At 33.5% G+C, this 21,884-nt stretch overlaps 1 protein-coding gene across 1 annotated transcript; it reads right to left on the minus strand.

The window, feature by feature from the left end:
• Window positions 1–12,598: 12,598 nt before the first annotated feature.
• Window positions 12,599–21,497, minus strand: LOC127699093 (betaine--homocysteine S-methyltransferase 1-like). The gene is made up of 7 exons (XM_052202829.1): window positions 21,485–21,497; window positions 19,967–20,157; window positions 16,167–16,361; window positions 14,959–15,070; window positions 14,560–14,738; window positions 14,154–14,235; window positions 12,599–13,085 (listed from the first exon to the last, which is right to left on the minus strand). The coding sequence occupies exons 1-7, from the start codon at window positions 21,495–21,497 to the stop codon at window positions 12,802–12,804; spliced, it is 1,056 nt and encodes a 351-aa protein (XP_052058789.1). The 3' UTR covers window positions 12,599–12,801.
• Window positions 21,498–21,884: the final 387 nt, after the last annotated feature.

Here is a 21,884-nt window from a genome sequence, read left to right on the forward strand (position 1 = left end):
GACAACAGCCGAAGGCCACCAATGGGTCTTCAATGCAGCGAGAAACTCCCGCACCAGGAGGCGTCCTTCAGCTGGCCCCTAAAAAAATATGTATACTAGTTCAGTGATAATGGACGTCATACTAAACTCCAAATTATACAAAAGAAACTAAAATCAAAAATGATACAAGACTAACAAAGGCCAGAGGCTCCTGACTTGGGACAGGCGCAAAAATGCGGCGGCGTTAAACATGTTTTTTGAGATCTCAACCCTCCCCCTATACCTCTAGCCAATATAGAAAAAACAAACGCACAACAGTACGCACAGTAAAACTCAGTTTAAGAGAAGTCCGAGTCCGATGTCAGAATAGGAAACAAAAGAAAATAGACAAAATGACAATAATACATAAATAACAACAGACTACTAGCAGTTCCTGACATGCCAGCTCCAGACCTCAATTAAACTGATTGAAAGAATATGTCTTCATCATATGAATATCAGGCACAATCCCTCCTGTTAGGGGTTTAGTATTATACCATCATAAAAAAAGTTCATTCGCAGACAAAGGGACAATGTTCTTTATATTTTTAAACCTAAAAAATGGTATTTTTCCATTTTTCTGTTTTCTGCTTTTTAAAGTGCCGCCATTTCGGTCAAGGGCGACAACTCATGATGAGATATACAAGAACATACAAGTAATTAAACAACTAAGGATATGATGGGCACGGGATATACAGGAACATAGAAGTAATCAAACAACCCAGCACATGATGGGATATGTGATATACAAGTGCATACACGTAATTACACAAAAAACGATATGATGAGTTGTGGGATAGACAAGAACATACAAGTAATTACACAAACCGGGATTGGATGGGATATGGGAAAGACAAGAACAAAAAATTATTCAACCCGGGATATGATGGGATGTTAGATAACAAGAACATACAAATTAGTTTAAAACAAACTTTTTTTTTAAATTTAAACAAGCAATGTTTAACTTTTTTTAATGTCCAGCATAAATTCTCGGATTTTATCTGCTCTTGTGTACTTTTGCCCTTCTGGTTTCCCATATATATGACTAAGTGAAGACTCATAGACATAATTAGAACTAGGTGGTGTTCTTCCACAAGCTTCAGCCATGGCACGGAAATAGGTGGCGCAATTTCCACAGCAAATTCCAAGATATGTTACTCCTATGTCCAATGCTTCCTTTGTAAATTTCTCAAAATCAGACGAGTTACATCGTGCACTATCTAAGTCAACAGGATATAAGTATTCACCTTCAAACAGAAAAAAATGATTAAATGTTTGTTTCCTGAAAAAAATGTTAATAAACAACTAAACTCTATTGTAAAACGAACAGTGTCTAAATTATCCATTCGTGTTTTGCAGTAACCTAGTAGTTTCATTTTGGATATCTAAGCACATAATACATGCTCCACAACCATGTCTCATATTTTTAATATCATGTCTCTATTACTACACAATGACTGTTTCGTCCCGATGCCATTCTAAATCGCAAATATCCCAAATCACTTAATTTTTTTTTATTTGACCTTTTATAAAAAAAAACTAAGACACAACTGTGTGGCATTTTTTCTGTTCTTTTGTTCTTTATGAAGAAATAAACAGACATTAAGTATCTCTTAAGCTGGTAACGCTAATTTTAGAATAAGAATGGTGTAATTGTTTTCGATTTTCTTCCAAAGATGGTCATATAAAAACATGCATTCTTATTATCATAGGAAATGATTGATTTAACTAAATTTGTTTTTACAATGAAAAAGTTACAGCTATTCAATACGACCACTCCAAATGTTAATGAATTAGACAATTGTACTAGCTTTATTACAAATAACACTAGTCCTTTCACAGACTGGACTTATTCTTTTATAAATTTGTTTCAGAAATTAGTTAACTGTAACGAAACAGCTCATTCATAAAAATACGTTTAGTTCTAGGATACAAAAGTCTTTCATGAGAGAAAAAAGTATTATATGACAAAAGCTGACGATACGCATGTTGGTCTTCCCTGCAGAAAGTTGGACTAATTGAGTAATAAAAGCTTGTTTTGCAGGTCATTAATTATTACATTGCATGTTGGAGTCTTTTTACCATGTACCTGTTTTCGGATCTTTGAGAGACTGGAAAGTCTTACTATCCTCTGTACAACGGAAGGCCACTGGTAATGCTGCTATCGGACCCTGTTATTATCAAGAATAAGATTTTAGCAGATTCATAAAACATAACTTTCAGAAATAACTACATTTTTTGTAAATTATGATATCGTAAAAGAATACACCGATAAAGAATACAGCTGTAATATAAAAATAAGAAGATGTGATATGATTGCTAATGAGACAACTCTCCACAAGACATCAAATGACACAAAAATTAACAACTATAGGTCACCGTACGGCCTTCAATAATGAGTAAAACCCATATCGTAATGTACATTTTGCTTAGTATTTCCACTTTGCTCACATACTTTCAGATCATTAAATTAATACATCTTAACTAATTTGATTTTGGAAATTGCAAATACAATTATTATAAATTAATTCATTAAGGCTGTAGTTACCTTACAAACTTTCCTGACTTCCCTGAGAAGAGGTAACATAGTCTCAGGACCTCTGCCACAGTTTAGACCAACAACTGCAGCTCCAGCCTCCTCCAAACGTCTACAAGCCTCAGGTATTGGTACATCATCCGTGGTAATATCTGGTCCATAGGGTGTCAGTGTAATAACAGCTGGTAAACCTGTAAATTCACTGTCTCTAAATTTCCTCATGTGAATCATGACTATAATTATAATGTTTGAATACATACAATTGACAAAAACAATTTTCTTTTGCTGGAATAAAAATAATGTTCTCAAGGCAATTGTAGCAATTTGTCCAAAACAAAGGTTTCGTAAATGTTCCAAAAATTTTATTCACACACACACACACACACATGTATAAATGCGCAGCCATGTTTGGTAGGAATGGTGACTTTAAATCCGTTGTCTGTGGTCACCTTGGTCTTCTTCCGACCGTCAGTAAAACCTTTTCCAAAGTGGAGCGTTCGTTTGGCTGTACAGGATGTATACATATGCAGCCACTTCCGGTCAAATCAAACAATGAGATCAACTTACCGAAATAAAACAAAAATATTTCTTTTATTATGAAGGATACATTTAGATTCTTACCGTTCCCAAATTCTTTGATGCACTCTAAAGCCAGCAATGCCTCTCCCAAATCATTGAACGTTTCTGCTATTATAAAGTCTACTTTTTCCTCCGTTGCCCATTTTATTTGTTCCTACAAACATAAATGATCACTGCACTTTTATTCTACTTTTATACATAATATAAGTGAATTACTGACAATATTTCTAAAATGTGTTTGTAGTTGAAAACTTTAGTTACAAAAGATGTTACATATAGGATTTTTACTTATCTTTAAATGATAGTATAGAGCATTTTAGGTTTGCTAGATTTGTGATCAATGATATAATTTTTTTGTAATGCGTTAATTATCCCTCTAAAACACAGGTGGTAACGTTCGAGGAACGTTGTAGGTACTGTGATTTTGTCATGATTTGGTGCAGTGGGACATGATTTAATTACGTGGTTCGATCGGAATGAAAAACAATAGCAAATGTAAATATTTACCTGTATGAAAGTGATATACGGTTAACTGATTGTGTTTTGCTTAATACTAAATGGTAAACAGTTTATCATTTCGGATCATTTGAGTTTCCCCCGCAATTCGATAGGGTTTGTGTTGCTCAATCTTTAGTTTGGTCTTTTTTCTTTACGTCATGGTGGTTTTGGTCACTCCTAAACATTGATTGTTTTTAATTTTTCTTTTGTTTCTTTTCTTTTTTAGCAGTGAAACCTTTGATAAGATTAAAAGCATTTTTCCTTCAATTTGTTTTTTTCTGCTGTTTCTTTTAAACAATATATAGTTCTTGTGCAAGTAAAAAAGTTTGTTTATATGAACCACTATCAAAAAGAAATAGATGGTATAATGTATACTTCCTTGCCGGGTATAAATGTTATATTTCTACAAAGCATACACACCTTGAACATCTCCTTAACTTTAGCAGTACATGTTTCATCGCCAGGAACATATAAAGGTGTATTACAGAGCCCTGCTGCCGTTAGTTTATTGTGCCGTACAGCAACTTTTTTTGCTATCTTAAGAGCCGTTCGGTTCAGTTTCTCAAGTTCATCCTCCCTACCTATAGAGCGAAGCTTCTCTCTGTTGGCGTAATACTGAAACATTTTTTTATTTGTACATTGGATAATATAAACAGATTGCATTACAACTTTGAATGAATTTAATATTTAACTACACACATTGTGAATAATAACATTTACACGAGACGAAAATGTGGAAAACAAACATGTGGAAAATGTACATTGCATATAATAATAATCGTTAATCAAAAGTGACTTTACCATCTACACGTGCATGACCACGGCTGGAATTATATCATAAATAGGACGACAGTTAAATGCTGCAAGATTATTATGGTCATGTGGTCTTTACAATTCTTGAAACACTATGAAACAATATGAATATTGTTGATTGTTCTTTGTACTTTGGTGTTTAATAGATAGTTATTCTTTGTCCTTTGGTGTTTAATGGATTGTTGTTCTTTGTACTTTGGTGTTTAATGGATGGTTGTCTCATTAAAAATCCTCTTGCTGCTTATTCAAACTTAAATCGACGTTACGTCCGACAATTGTTTCCGTTTTCGACACAAAACTGAACAGTGCTTTGTCAAATTGCATGGACATTGTTTGCAAATGGACGTTTTTTATGAATTGATAACTATAGCCAGACACGTGATTGTTTGATTAGATTGAAGGAGGGTTACATGTACTATAGTGTTTTTATATTTCCTTCTATGAATTAATCAGATGAATTTTTTCAGTACAAGACTAGTTTAAACATATTTTATTGTCCAAAAACATTGACAGTAGGATTAGATACAAGTTTTGCAACTGAGAACGTCTTCTCTATTACGTACAAATAATAAATAACCGAACAAAATAAAATACATAATAATAACATCATAAACAATATATATAGTACAAGACTAATCATCTGTAGTCAATATTGTCATAATATTTTGCAGTTGAAATATAAAATTGTTATTTAATTTTTAACAATTAAAAGACTTCTGGTAAATGTTTACCGTAAAAGCCTCTACTACATCTGTACCAGCATGTACAAACTCTTCGTGCATACTCTCAACTAGATCCGGATGTTCTAAAACAACTTCCGGTATAAATCCACCATATTTGAGGTAGCCTCTACGACCAAACTCCCACATGTAGCCTTCGGCAACAAGAATTGTCTCTCCATTTCTTAACCGTTGGATAATATCTGCGTATAAAAACTGATCATTACTCCTACCACATATCTCCTCTATAGATTGATTATTTGACACGCAGTGAAAAAAGCCATCAAACAACATTTCTTATCAGCTAAGAGTATTCAAAGCGACTAAGTTCACCCTGGATTTACAAGGGTACGGTGTTGATCAATCTTTAATTTCTGTGTAGTGCTTTAAATTTTGTGGACTTCGTCTTTTGTCTTTTCATTTTGGTCATGATATTGTTTGTTTTCGATACTTTTCTTTAAATCTTTGTGGTTGATTTATGAGATTGAGTAATTCTAAATTGATGTCCATTTTCGCACAATAAATTGGTGTATTGTTATATTCTGTCGTCATAAATCTACTGTACCAGGCCTGTTTTAAATAAACACGTGAAACTTATCATTAGTGAATTGTTTAATCATTGTTTATTCAAATTTGAAATTGAAGATGACGTAAAAATATCGATGAATAGTTATTTGCAAAGCTTATTCTTTTTTTGCTGAAATTGCAATAGTAGCACGTATACACTAAACCCGTACTTCGCATATAAATAGACAGAGTACTTACCTGTAGAAGACATTGTGTACTAAGGTTAAAGGTAAATATATCCAGATGTCGATTTATCACCGTTTTATCTCGTGAATTGTGTACGCTTTTCGACTTTTATAACTTCTAGTGTAACATGTACAAATTAACTCCCATCATATGTTGCTGCATTAATCTGTTTGGAAGTTAACCTTGAATATCAACGCATTATATCTGCTGGTCTTGCATTCTTGACAAATCCTGCTCTAATGTAAATTTGTATCAAGGCAAGCAAGCTAACACACTAATTGTACTCCATGTAACGAAGTTGCAGATGGGACGTCACGATTACGCCTTCATTTTAGTCGGAACCTAAACTTTGACGAAGGTTTCAACTCATCTTAAGCGCAGATGAGTTCAATAATCAGAAAAATCTGAAAAGATGACTCACGTTCCTCGGAAGAAGGACTTGTAAAACCGTGTTGAGGGAACAGGACACTTTGATAGTAAATCTGATAAGTTATTGAGGCAAAAAAAATCTTCAGTGTTGAAAAAAACGACGCGGAAAAACGCATTTAATATTTTTTTAACTTCATTTCATAAAATTATATTTTTATTCTAATAAAAAATAAATGATATTAGAAAGCACGCTTTTTTCAATATTAAGAAAACAAATTGCATCGTATTGCAGTATTGCAAGAAACAAGTTGAAACCTATCACATATATAATTGGTATGAGATATACGCATATTAGACAACAACCAAACGGCACATAATCAAAAGACAACTAGGGGTGACTCAACCATCTTCGACATTAGACTTCATCAAAGTCTTAATTGCCCTAAATTTAGAAAAAGGGATTGAATAAATAAAATACTGTCATTAACATCAAATTCCATAAAGAACAGACTGCCATTGATATCAAATTCCATGAATAATAGATTGTCATTAACACCAAACTCCATAAAGAACAGACTGCCATTGATATCAAATTCCATGAATAATAGATTGTCATTAACACCAAACTCCATAAAGAACAGACTACCATTGATAACAAATTCCATAAAGAACAGACTGCCATTGATATCAAATTCCATGAATAGTAGATTGTCATTAACACCAAACTCCATAAAGAATAGACTGCCATTGATATCAAATTCCATGAAGAACAGACTGCCATTGATGTCAAATTCCATGAATAATAGATTGTCAATAACACCAAACTCCATAAAGAACAGACTGCCATTGATATCATATTCCATGAATAGTAGATTGTCATTAACACCAAACTCCACAAAGAACAGACTGCCATTGATATCAAATTCCATGAATAATAGATTGTCATTAACACCAAACTCCACAAAGAACAGACTGCCATTGATATCAAATTCCATAAAGAACAGACTGCCATTGATATCAAATTCCATAAAGAACAGACTGCCATTGATATCAAATTCCATGAATAATAGATTGTCATTAACACCAAACTCCATAAAGAACAGACTGCCATTGATATCAAATTCCATGAAGAACAGACTGCCATTGATATCAAATTCCATGAATAATAGATTGTCATTAACACCAAACTCCACAAAGAACAGACTGCCATTGATATCAAATTCCATAAAGAACAGACTGCCATTAATATCAAATTCCATAAAGAACAGACTGCCATTGATATCAAATTCCATGAATAGTAGATTGTCATTAACACCAAACTCCACAAAGAACAGACTGCCATTGATATCAAATTCCATGAATAATAGATTGTCATTAACACCAAACTCCACAAAGAACAGACTGCCATTGATATCAAATTCCATAAAGAACAGACTGCCATTGATATCAAATTCCATAAAGAACAGACTGCCATTGATATCAAATTCCATGAATAATAGATTGTCATTAACACCAAACTCCATAAAGAACAGACTGCCATTGATATCAAATTCCATGAAGAACAGACTGCCATTGACATCAAATTCCATAAAGAACAGACTGCCATTGATATCAAATTCCATAAAGAACAGACTGCAATTGATATCAAATTCCATAAAGAACAGACTGCCATTGATATCAAATTCCATGAATAATAGATTGTCATTAACACCAAACTCCACAAAAAACAGACTGCCATTGATATCAAATTCCATAAAGATCAGACTGCCATTGATATCAAATTCCATAAAGAACAGACTGCCATTGATATCAAATTCCATAAAGAACAGACTGTCATTGATATCAAATTCCATAAAGAACAGACTGCCATTGATATCAAATTCCTTAAAGAACAGACTGCCATTGATATCAAATTCAATAAAGAACAGACTGCCATTGATATCAAATTCAATAAAGAACAGACTGCCATTGATATCAAATTCGATAAAGAACAGACTGCCATTGATATCAAATTCCATGAATAATAGATTGTCATTAACACCAAATTCCATGAATAATAGATTGTCATTAACACCAAACTCCATAAAGAACAGACTGCCATTGATATCAAATTCGATTAAGAACAGACTGCCATTGATATCAAATTCCATAAAGAACAGACTGCCATTGATATCAAATTCCATAAAGAACAGACTGCCATTGATATCAATTCCATGAATAATAGATTGTCATTAACACCAAACTCACCAAAGAACAGACTGCCATTGATATCAAATTCCATAAAGAACAGACTGCCATTGATATCAAATTCCATAAAGAACAGACTGCCATTGATATCAAATTCCATGAATAATAGATTGTCATTAACACCAAACTCCATAAAGAACAGACTGCCATTGATATCAGATTCCATGAAGAACAGACTGCCATTGACATCAAATTCCATAAAGAACAGACTGCCATTGATATCAAATTCCATAAAGAACAGACTGCCATTGATATCAAATTCCATAAAGAACAGACTGCCATTGATATCAAATTCCATGAATAATAGATTGTCATTAACACCAAATTCCATGAATAATAGATTGTCATTAACACCAAACTCCATAAAGAACAGACTGCCATTGATATCAAATTCGATAAAGAACAGACTGCCATTGATATCAAATTCCATAAAGAACAGACTGCCATTGATATCAAATTCGATAAAGAACAGACTGCCATTGATATCAAATTCCATGAATAATAGATTGTCATTAACACCAAACTCCACAAAAAACAGACTGCCATTGATATCAAATTCCATAAAGAACAGACTGCCATTGATATCAAATTCCATAAAGAACAGACTGCCATTGATATCAAATTCCATGAATAATAGATTGTCATTAACACCAAACTCCATAAAAGAACAGACTGCCATTGATATCAAATTCCATAACAACATTTTTTATATAGAGGAGGAGTGATTAATTAGAATTATTTGATTGTGGATGTGAATCGATTGCTACTTATAATAAAGTTTTGCACAGCTTTGAATATCAGTATGTTTTGTTCTACTGCGAGTCTATCGGAGCCAAAAAGTAAGACATTAGTTGAAATTTTGATTGGAATCTGTAGGTTGTGAATGTGTCTTTGGCGAGGTACATTGAATATTTTGCATTTTAATAAATAGTGTTCCGTTGTTTCAGGGTCTCCACAAACACACTTCGGGGATTGTATCAAGTTTCTGTCATAGAGGTGTTTGTTGAGTCCACTACAGTTCATTCTTATTCTCGCATGATATATTTGACCGGATCTGGAACCACAATAATAAAATACCGGCTTAATTTCACGGTTACTCTTAAAATTATTTTTGAAGGCGAGAAGGGACGGACTATTTTGTAGTTCAATTGTCTGCGAGTTCCAGGATTTTACTGTTGATGAGAGAAAATAGTTAGAGTATAATGTTGTTCTAGCTGCAATAGGTTGCAAATCATTCGCATTACGCGTATTATATTCATGTATATTACGGAACCGTTCAGGTAAAATATCATTAAGATAAGATGGAGTAATATTGTTAGACATTTTGTACAAATATGTGAGTCTGTGGGCCTCTCATCTATCCTTTAGTTTTTCCCATCCCGTTTCCTTATAAAGTAAAGTAATAGATGTTAACCGTGTTCCTCCAGTCACAATCCTTGCAGCCTCTATTTGGACACTTTCTATTTTATGAACTAAAATCAATGTAGATGTATCCCAAACTACATCAGCATATTCAAGAACCGGCCTTATATAAGAAAAATAAAGTTGTTCTAAGGTTTTTCTGTTTAAAATGAATTTAAATTTTCTAAGTATATTTAAGCGGGAATAAGCTTTTTTAACCATCATATCGATATGCTTGTGCCAATTACCGTCGTTTGACAGTATCACACCAAGATGCTTGTGTTCATTTACAGAGTTTAAAGGGAAATTATTCATGAAAAGCTGTGGATGAAATGGTTTTTTAAGTTTCCGGGATATGGTCATGCTCTTAGTTTTATTTGCATTAAAATTAACCAACCACTTCTCAGACCAGTAGCAAATTTTCTTTAAATCTTCATTTAACTTTAATGCATCATTTACTGGATTGTCCACTATAAAATACAGACTTGTGTCATCTGCAAAAAGTTTTATTTCTGACTGAATTTCAGCTACAATATCATTAATAAATATTAAAAAGAAGAGAGGACCAAGGATTGATCCCTGAGGAACACCGGCATTAATGTCTCGCCATCCTGACGTTTTATTGTTAATAACCACTCGTTGCTTCCTGCCTCTTAAGTAGTCTTTGACCCAGTGAAGCAACTGACCTGATATACCAATTGCTTCTAATTTACGAATCAATCCCTTATGCCAAACTCTATCAAAAGCTTTACTTATATCACAAAATATAACCCGAATTTCCTTACCCTCATCTAAAGCCCTCCCAAATTCGTTTGTCAAATATAATAATTGATTGATAGCCGAGTCACCAGGTGTAAATCCTGACTGGTTGTCCGTCAAAATATTATTTTCAAGTAAGTAATTGTAAATATGCTTGTATACACATCTTTCCATAACTTTACCGAGAACACTTATCAGGGAAATCGGTCTATAATTTGATACTTCCGTAGAAGAACTTTTTTTGAAAACAGGAATAACATTGGCAAGTTTCCAGTCACTGGGAAACCTACCAACAGAAATAGACATGTTAAATAATTTACAAAAAGGACGTTTAACAATATTACTCGCTTCTTTTAATAACCGAGGACTTACGCAATCGGGCCCAATAGCTTTCGACGTGTCTAAATTTAACAATATGTCCTCAACATCTTTTTCTGTAATTTCTATTGTGGATAATTCTGAAGTAAACTTTTCTAAATCTGGCAGTTGGACGTTAGAATCATCGATATTCGACTGATCACTAAAGTATACATTAAAAATATCAGCCATTTTTTCACGATCATCTATTATTTCGTCATTTACTTTCAGTAAAGGAATTTCTTTATGTTGCCTTCCAAATAATGATTTGACCATTTTAGACCAGTTTTTACTATTAACGGGTTCGTTCATAATTTTATCAGATAATTTCTTATAGTAATCTGTTTTGGCGTTTTCAACAGCAGTATTACATTTATTTCTAACTTTTCTAAATTTCTCCCACTGATAGGGTGTGTTCGATCGTTTGGGTTTCTTATGGGATCTATTTTTTTTCTTTATAATTTTTTTCAGCATTGTAGTTACCCATGGGGGGGTCGCCTTTTTTTACATTTATAAATCGGTTTGGGATAACTTGCTCTGCGATTTCGAGAATAACTTTGGTTATGTTTATGGTAGTTTTTTCCACATCATCTGCGACGAACAAAGAGTCCCAATTTATGTCCGAAAGGCGTTGTCTATATGATTCATAGTCACCACGGTCGTACAGGTAAATTTTTCGCCTAATGGGATGATCATTCTTTTTAATACAATTAATAATACCTATAACTGGCAAATGATAACGCGTTTGTTCAAGTAGAGGTGGACCGACATCGGTGTAAAGAATACTATTTGGATTGCTTACAATGACTAAATCTAAAATTGACGAACTGTATTCAGTAAAATAAGTGTTTTCTTCAATTAATTGATTAAGATTATATTGAGCAATTAAGTTTGTAATTTTGTCATTGGGATTTTTATTATTTTGGTTTATATTAAAATCGCCTGTAAGCAAGACGGGTCTATGGACGCAGTTAATATTTTCTTTTATATACACTACCACGCCACCGCCGACGCGATTAGTTCTATCATTACGAAACAATTGATATTTCAACAGGAATGTGCAGGAAATGTGTGTAACATTTGCATTTTACTACAGTTGTTTTAAGTGGTGTTCTCTATACTCTTAAATAACAGTGGACTAACATTTGAACTTTACTATTGTCGTTTTGGGAAATCTTGAATGTCTAAATGCAGTAGATATATTTAAATCATCAAAAGAAATTGATAGCCTGACTATGCGGTATGGGTTTTGCTCATTGTTGAAGGCCGTACGGTGACCTATAGTTGTAAACTTCTATGGCATTTGGTCTCTGATGGAGAGTTGTCTTATTGGCAATCATACCACATCTTCTTATTTTAATATTTTGTCTTGTTGGAGCACATACGATGACATTCACGATTAGTGATACTGCATTTGCTTCTTTTTGTGTCATTCGTTAAATACAAATTTGTGATTGGTGTTACCAGTTTACTTACATGTTGAATCTTACAAAATTATGTACCACTGGTTAATTAAAACAGTAAATATATATATTCAATTTCAAGTGTGTGAAGTTAAGTCAAAACTGTAATTCAAAAGTTATTCGAAAATGTTACATTGATAAAAATGCACATGTCACAATTCTAATAAGTGAAAACAAGACAAACAGAGTTAAACGTTCATCTTAAAGAAGCATAATTTCACTGCATAATTTAAAATCTGATATACGACTGTCATACTCAAAGTTATGACGTCATAATTGACGATTTCATTTAATATTTCAAATTTAGCATAAAAGCCCTAATTTTGTCAGCACGTCCATATTTCTTGCCAGATGGTTCCCCAAATACACTACTTTGTGATAAATCAGGAGCATATTTAGACGCTGGAGGTTTTCGGTTGTAACTTTCAGCCAGCTCTCGGAATAAAGATGAACAATTTCCACAACACAGACCAATATACTGAACACCAATTCTTTTGGATTCTTCTGCAAACTCCCGTATGTCTGCCGAATTGCATCTAATGCTTTCTAAATCATTTGGGTAAAGATGTTTACCTGAAAAACAAATTTGTATTGATATATATATATTGTCACCGTACAAACATTTCTAAAATGAAAATAAATAAAATCGAACAGTCTTATGCCGGCATGAGCACGGAGTCAACTTATCTAGTGACAGTTTAACAAGCATGATCCTGGCGTCAATTGATCTAATGGTAGTTTTGTAACTAGCATGATCATGGCCTCAATTTATCTAATGACAGTTTTAACCAGTATGATCCTAGCCTCTATTGATCTAATACCAGTTTTCTTTGTTTTTCCCCAGTTAATATATTCATTCGTAAGTGTCGTGAACAGAGTTAGATTTATTGTTATCACGAACACGAACAGAACGGTATTTTTCGTTTTAGCAAAAAATTCTCATAAAACATCCACTATATTAAAATAAGAAAGTTATCATGCTAAATGAAAACGATTCGATGCCAATAGTAATATGTATGTCGGAATATTTTTCAATTTGATGCCAATAGAAATGTGTATGTCGGAGCATTTTACAATTTGATGTTAATAGACTGAAATATGTATGTCGGTGTATTTTACAATTTGATGCTAATTGAAATATGTATGTCGGAGTAATTTACAATTTGATGCCAATTGAAATATGTATGTCGGAGTATTTTATCATTTGATGCCAATAGAAATATGTATGTCGGAGTATTTTATCATTTGATGCCAATAGAAATATGTATGTCGGAGTATTTTATCATTTGATGCCTATAGAAATATGTATGTCGAAGTATTTCACCATTTGATCCCAATAGAAATATGTATGTCGAAGTATTTCACCATTTGATCCCAAAGAAAATATGTTTGTCGGAGTATTTTACAATTTGGCTCTAATAGAAATATGTATGTCGAAGTATTTTACAATTTGATGCCAATAGAAATGTGTTTGTTGAGTATTTTACAATTTGATGCCAATAGAAACATGTATGTCGGAGTATTTTACAATTTTATGCCAATAGAAATATATATGTCGGAGTATTTTACAATTTGAAGATAATACAAATATATATGTCGGAGTATTTTAAGTCTATCTATAAATATTCTAGCGTTATAAACCTGTTTCTGGATCTTTAAGTGACTGGAACGTACGGTATTCGTCTGTGCAACGAAAGGGTACAGGTATGGCCGCAACTGGACCCTTTTTAAATTACATTTAAAATTTTCTGAATACGTACAGTATATTTAAATATTAACAAAGAAAGAATTTGCTTAAATGTATAAGGTATTAAATGAACATATTTGTGTAAGTTTTATAACGGTTTAAATTTTTATATTTTTCTTGTTTTCATTTTTCTCTGTTTGATATAATTTCTTTTCCATGTGTATGCTCTTTATGTCCTTTGTTGGCCTTTGTTTGGAAACCAAGTGTGTTTATTTGTTTGTTGATTCTGGCAATAAGAGTGAAACATACTGAAATGAACTATTTAAAATGTGTGGTCTCTTAAATATATAATGAGTTAACCTTGCAGACTTTTCTAATCTCTTGGATTAAAGGTAACATGGTTTTTGGACCTCTTGCGCAGTTCAGCCCTACAACAGCAGCACCTGCTTCTTCAAGTTGTCTCAGAGCTTGTGGGAATGGTATATCATTTACCGTTATGTCCGGGAAATAAGCAGCCATCGTTATTACCGCAGGTAAACCTAGAAAACATGTTCAAGCGTTTGCATTGTGTGAAGCATAACTGAAATTTAATTCAAAAATAAAATATTGAAAAACAATATTAAAATCTACCAAACTAAACAGAAAAGATAATGTTGGAGATTTCTATGATTTTAATTCGATTTAGAAGTAAAAAAATTAAAAACTCTGTAAACAACCAAGTTATCAATGACATATGATTTCCAGAAAGTTTTATTTTACCTTTCCCATATTCCTTTATTGTCTCTAGAGCTGCCATGGCTTCCCCCGAATCATTGTAGGTTTCACCAATTATATAATCGGCTTTTTCTTCTACCGCCCACTCTACCTGTTCCTATTACATAAAAAGAATAAAACAAAATATACAGTTGAACAGGGGTGTATAAAGTTCGAACATACCAGTGTAAAGTTACGACATTATTCAAGTTTTGACTATTCTATTGTGTTAATTGATGGGACACAACTTAAAGTAAAAACATGTATAGCGCATTATACACATGTAGTTTGTTGTCTAAAAAATTATTAAAAAAATTATAGCATAAAAAAAATTAATATAACGTTAATATATGCATTTTATACCACATGATTTCCTTAATGCCATACGGTCTCCTAAAAAAACCTCATCAAAGATACCAGGCTTATAATTTTGTAAACCAGATGCGCGTTTAGTCAATAAATATTTATTTGGTCATATTCAGGTCTCTGTAGTAAATATGTTTTTCGTACAGAACGGTCCAGTGAAATTTGTTATATGCTAATTCAGCATAAAAACATAATGACAATGAGATATATCCTATATAGTATACTAAACTGAGTAAAACTGGGAAAGTATCGACATACTCCGACTCATTATTCGGCAAGTCATAATTGATTGTTTAAACTCATCTGACGATTGCCTGACGTAGTAGCAGCAACTACCAATTTTACTGTTGTTTGTTCACCCTGCCGAGGATCGAGCCCTAGACCTGCCACATGTACATGCAACCATGGCACCACGTTTGAACTACTATGACATATATATTGACCGTTCCTGATAACACTAATTCCAGACAAACCAAATTTGTAATGTATTACTAGTATTGTCATTGAGTTGAATCGTAAACATTACACCTTCTATGTTGTAAAAGCCAATTCATTGCAAAACTACCCTTGTTCTGTTGGTCATTTATTTTGTTAACTGTTTTCTTTTTTTACTACTATATTTTTGGCTAAAATGCAATAATATGTAATTTAAAAAAAAATCATTTACGGCATAACTCATAAGGAGTCGACCACTATTTTATTTATGTAGATATTGTCCTTTTGATAATTTTTGCAGTTTACAGTTTTTCTATTTGTACTAAATTTGACCAAAAATGCAATAATTGGTAAAAATAATCATAATGGGCAATCTAGAAATGAGGATTTTCAATAACCTAAACGGATTTAACCTTGAACATTTTTCTTGCTAGTATTTTTGTAGCTTCGTTATCGGGATCCCAAATTCCAGTATTACATATTCCGGCTGCCATAATTTTGTCTGTGTCATCTGCGACTTTTCTCGCAAGTCGTAAGGCAGTTCTGTTCAATTTTTCTAGATCTTCCTCTCTACCAACACTCTTTAACTTTTCCCGATGTCCAAAATACTGTTAAAAGAATGAATTTACATAACTATGAAAACTTGTAGTGATAATGATACGAATCACGTGATAAAAAGTATTCCACCTATATAATAGGCAAATATGAAATTATAGACATGTATTGGTTTTTTATAACATTTTGATAGTCCGGCATACGCGATTTAATTTTCTCTAACAAGGTCTTATTTCTATTTTTTCTGATGTTGGACCACTATGACCCTTGCAACTCCGAAATTGTTACTGTTATGCCAAAAATGTGCATACTAATTAAAACTTTTTAACAAAATCAAATAAATAAAACGTAAATACTACTGAACTCTTATTAACAGATAATAACCTCAGTCCCTGTCATTGTATTCATTTTCAAAAAAATACACTTCTAGTAATCGATGTAAGCTTATTGATATTTTTTTTTCTAAACTTTAAATCTCATGGTTTTCTTAGACTGCTTTTAAAGTCTTTACCATAAATCCGTTCGAGGTATTAATTGATATTTTACGCAACAAGACGAATAAATGTCAATATCCAACAATCAAATGTAAAACAAAAAGTAAAAGATGCCAAGTAAAACCACCGAAATCTTAATCGATTCATCTTAACGTTGCTTCAATTTATAAGACATTTGGATCTTTCATGTCACAAAAGTTACTGGTTTCTGTCGAATAAAAGTTATTGCTGAACGTATGGTTGTTTGGAATCACATGTGAATTATGCAGGGTCAGTAATTGTTTACCCTGTCTCTGCAGTTTAATCACTCCGTTTGGTCTGCATTTTATTATATTTTTTTCCATTTCCATACTTGTCTGATAACATATTAAAATGATAAAAAGAAATATAAAAAATATAAGAAAGTAAAAAAGACCACACCATCTACCGAAGCACAACCCCCTTGAAATAGTAAACGTATAAATCATGACTAACAACACATGGTCCAGATAGCCTTTCTTTCTACAGACACAACATGTGATGGAGATAAAACCGTTTTGAAGTGTGCACTGTGGCACCGTTAAAGTCCACAATTCCTCTAAAGTCCACAACACCGCTAAAGTTCACAACAATTTTCCGCTAAAGTCCAGAACGCCGTTAAAGTCCACAAACTTTCCGCTAAAGTCCACAAAATGACCTCCGCTAAAGTCCACAAAAAAACACCGTTATAGTCCACAATAACAAGTTCCGCTAAAGTCCACAAAAAAGCACCGTTAAAGTCCACACATTTTTTGCACAACTCTCCTCTTATCCTATCTAGACTTTATGTCACACAAGTAACATACACAATAAATAACCCCGCTCAGTAAGTGTGCACAACTCTCCTCTTATCCTATCTAGACTTTATGTCACACAAGTAACATACACAATAAATAACCCCGCTCAGTAAGTGTGCACAACTCTCCTCTTATCCTATCTAGACTTTATGTCACACAAGTAACATACACAATAAATAACCCCGCTCAGTAAGTGTGCACAACTCTCCTCTTATCCTATCTAGACTTTATGTCACACAAGTAACATACACAATAAATAACCCCGCTCAGTAAGTGTGCACAACTCTCCTCTTATCCTATCTAGACTTTATGTCACACAAGTAACATACACAATAAATAACCCCGCTCAGTAAGTGTGCACAACTCTCCTCTTATCCTATCTAGACTTTATGTCACACAAGTAACATACACAATAAATAACCCCGCTCAGTAAGTGTGCACAACTCTCCTCTTATCCTATCTAGACTTTATGTCACACAAGTAACATACACAATAAATAACCCCGCTCAGTAAGTGTGCACAACTCTCCTCTTATCCTATCTAGACTTTATGTCACACAAGTAACATACACAATAAATAACCCCGCTCAGTAAGTGTGCACAACTCTCCTCTTATCCTATCTAGACTTTATGTCATACAAGTAACATACACAATAAATAACCCCGCTCAGTAAGTGTGCACAACTCTCCTCTTATCCTATCTAGACTTTATGTCACACAAGTAACATACACAATAAATAACCTCGCTCAGTAAGTGTGCACAACTCTCCTCTTATCCTATCTAGACTTTATGTCACACAAGTAACATACACAATAAATAACCCCACTCAGTAAGTGTGCACAACTCTCCTCTTATCCTATCTAGACTTTATGTCACACAAGTAACATACACAATAAATAACCCCGCTCAGTGAGTTACCAACAGAATAACCAGTTACTTAAAAAAGAAAATAAAAGACATCTAATTGGGAATTTAGGGTCAAAACTTGCTCGCTACTAAAGGAAGTTGGATATTCTATCTTTATCTAGAATTGTAAGGTTAGAAGTTTTTTTTTTTTATTATTTAGAAAAAAAAATCTCAAAGTTTGTTTTGAAATCCGTTTTTGTCTACATAAGTAAGCGACATAGGTTTTGAGAAAATAAATATAAAACATTATAAATATTATATTATTAAAAATGAACTAATTGATGTAAGCTTTTTGTTCTTTATTCCAAATATTTTCGTTTAAGCAGGATATCATTTTCTGCCTGTGACATGGTGAACTGATTTATATTTTAGACTTGTAATTTTTTATGCATAATGCTTCTCAAAAGTTTGGCCCATAACATTCCCTGTTGAAAGTTATCCCCGAAAACAATCACATATCTTCCGCAATGAAGTAGGTGATATCTGTTTTATAAATACTAGAAAAAATCCGCGCGAGCGCGGCTTGAAGACTACTTGAAATGTTTAAGGTGATACACTGCTTGGGTTGGTGTTTCTCAAACTGTTTTTATGCACTGATGCATTATGTTTTTATTAGTTTGTCAGTTCTTCTTCCATAGGAGTTTGAATGTCCAATTAGTAGCTTCTGTCTCGGTGTTACACAGGTGCTCCTAGAACGGAGTAAATAACTCAGAGAAGAAGAAGACAACCTACAACACTCATGATTAAAACATTCTCAGTGGTGCTAGTTTGTAGTATTTCTTTTTTTTCTCGAAAGGTGCGATTCAAGTTCTGTCTCTGTGTGATACGGATGCTCCAAGAACGGAGGAAATAACTCGGAGAAGAAGAGGACAATCTAGAACTCTCTGATGATTTAAAACATTTCTTCAGTAGTGCGAGTTTGTAGTAACTATTTTTTTTTCGAGTGATGCGAGTTCTGTCTCTGTTTGACACCGGGTGCTCCGAAAAAGGATGAAATTACTAAGATAAGAAGAAAACAATGATTAAACACATTTTTTCGAGTTTGTTATATTTCTTCTTTTTTATTAGAGTGGTGTGAGTTTGATAAAGTGATGCAAGTTGTAATAATTAGTGAGAGTGTTTGAGTGGTGCGAGTTGGCTGTGGGCCGAGTTGTCGGGCAGTACATCGACTGATGAGCATGCACGAAAGCGTATAAGACACGGATAGATAACGGTCTCCGAATTTGGATATTTTCTCAAAAATTGGCTTTTTCTGTGGAAAAAAAGATTGTTTCAAAGACAAATTTAGGAAGTACAAAACACTACATTTATACGTCATATCACAAATATTTCCGACTTTGTATGGTTTCAGAGAAGATTTGGCTCAATGAAATCGGTCTCTTCCTTTAGTAGTATAGATTCAAATTATTCCATATAAAGTACATTAACAGAATAATATCTTACAGTGAATGCTTGCACTACATCCGATCCTGCATGAACAAATTCCCTGTACATACTCTCTACAAGATTTGGATGTTCGAGAACAACTTCCGGTGTATATGCACCATATTTAAGATAACCCCGTCGACCAAACTCCCACATGAATCCCTCTGCATTAAGTATTGTTCCTCCATTTTGTAGAATGGTTCTGATATCTAAATACAATACTGTATTATTTGTAGGTATCACAATACTTCTGATATCCAAATACAATAAAATTGAGAATGGAAATGGGAAATGTGTCAAAGAGACAACAACCCGACCATAGAGCAGACAACAGCCGAAGGCCACCAATGGGTCTTCAATGCAGCGAGAAACTCCCGCACCAGGAGGCGTCCTTCAGCTGGCCCCTTAACAAATATGTATACTAGTTCAGTGATAATGGACGTCATACTAAACTCCAAATTATACACAAGAAACTAAAATTAAAAATGATACAAGACTAACAAAGGCCAGAGGCTCCTGACTTGGACAGGCGCAAAAATGCGGCGGGGTTAAACATGTTTTTTGAGATCTCAACCCTCCCCCTATACCTCTAGCCAATGTAGAAAAAACAAACGTACAACAGTACGCACAGTAAAACTCAGTTTAAGAGAAGTCCGAGTGCGATGTTAGAATAGGAAACAAAAGAAAATAAACAAAAAGACAATAATACATAAATAACAACAGACTACTAGCAGTTACTGACATGCCAGCTCCAGACCTCAATCAAACTGATTGAAAGATTATGTCTTCATCATATGAATATCAGACACAATCCCTCCTGTTAGGGGTTTAGTATTATACCATCATAAAATATATGAGAAGAACATAACTTGGAGTGCTCACATTCATGTATAACCCAGCAACATTATTTATGTACATGTCAGGAAATTACTATGTGTTATTTCATTTTATAGTAGTGGGTCGATACCACAACTGGTGGACTGTTAGTCCCCGATGGTATCCTCAACTCAGTAGTCAGTGCGTCGGTACTGACATGATTTTACCTAAATTCGCTGTTGATAAAATATTAAGAAATTATTTAGAAACTAAGGTTCCAACTCCCTCAGGCAAAGTTGACGTTAGATACATATGGCATCCTTGGTTTCAAATGTTTCGGTTTGAGCGTTTCTGATGAAGGTAAATACAGAAAGCGCTTCGGATGAAATTATTTGTGCTGTTTTCATTTCCAAGTCAGGAGCCTGTTGGTCATTGGTTTTCTCTTTTGAATTGTTTTACATTGTGTCATGCTAGAGTCTTTTCGAACTTACTATAAGGTAATTGATCTGATCATTGTTGAAGGGCGTATGTTACCCTGTAATTTGCTCCCATCGTTATCCTTTGGTCTTTATGGATAGTTGTCTCATTGCCAATCATTCCACATCTCCTTATTTTTATATGGGGCATTTTAAGTTAGTTCGTTTGAAAGTGTTCAAAATTGAATAATTATTGTTTTTATTTAAATAAATTTCCAAGTAATACAATGAATTATACACGTACCTTTCGATGACATGTCCGTATGTTATCATAGATACTTATAGACGAGATAAGGTACAAAATTAAAAACAACACGTTTAATAATTTCATGCGTCCGAAGCGCTTTTCTGGATTTACCTTCACCAGGAACGCTCAAAGCCAAACATTTGAAATCCGAGGGATGTATAAGTACCGAAACAAATGAAGAGCTATATGACAAAAATACCTTAAACAAATAGCAAAATCCATCTAAGGTCAACTTTGCCTGAGGGAGTTGAAACCTTAGTTTCTTTATAATTTCAAAATTTATAAACGGGCAATTTTAGAAAAGTTTGTTATAAATCATGTCAGTACCAAAGTACTGACAACTGAGCTGATGATACCCTCGAGGACTGATAGTCCACCAGCAGAGGTATCGACCCAG

The sequence above is a fragment of the Mytilus californianus genome, unplaced genomic scaffold (assembly GCF_021869535.1).
Source record: "Mytilus californianus isolate M0D057914Y unplaced genomic scaffold, xbMytCali1.0.p SCAF_4, whole genome shotgun sequence".
NCBI classification, from domain to species: domain Eukaryota; kingdom Metazoa; phylum Mollusca; class Bivalvia; order Mytilida; family Mytilidae; genus Mytilus; species Mytilus californianus.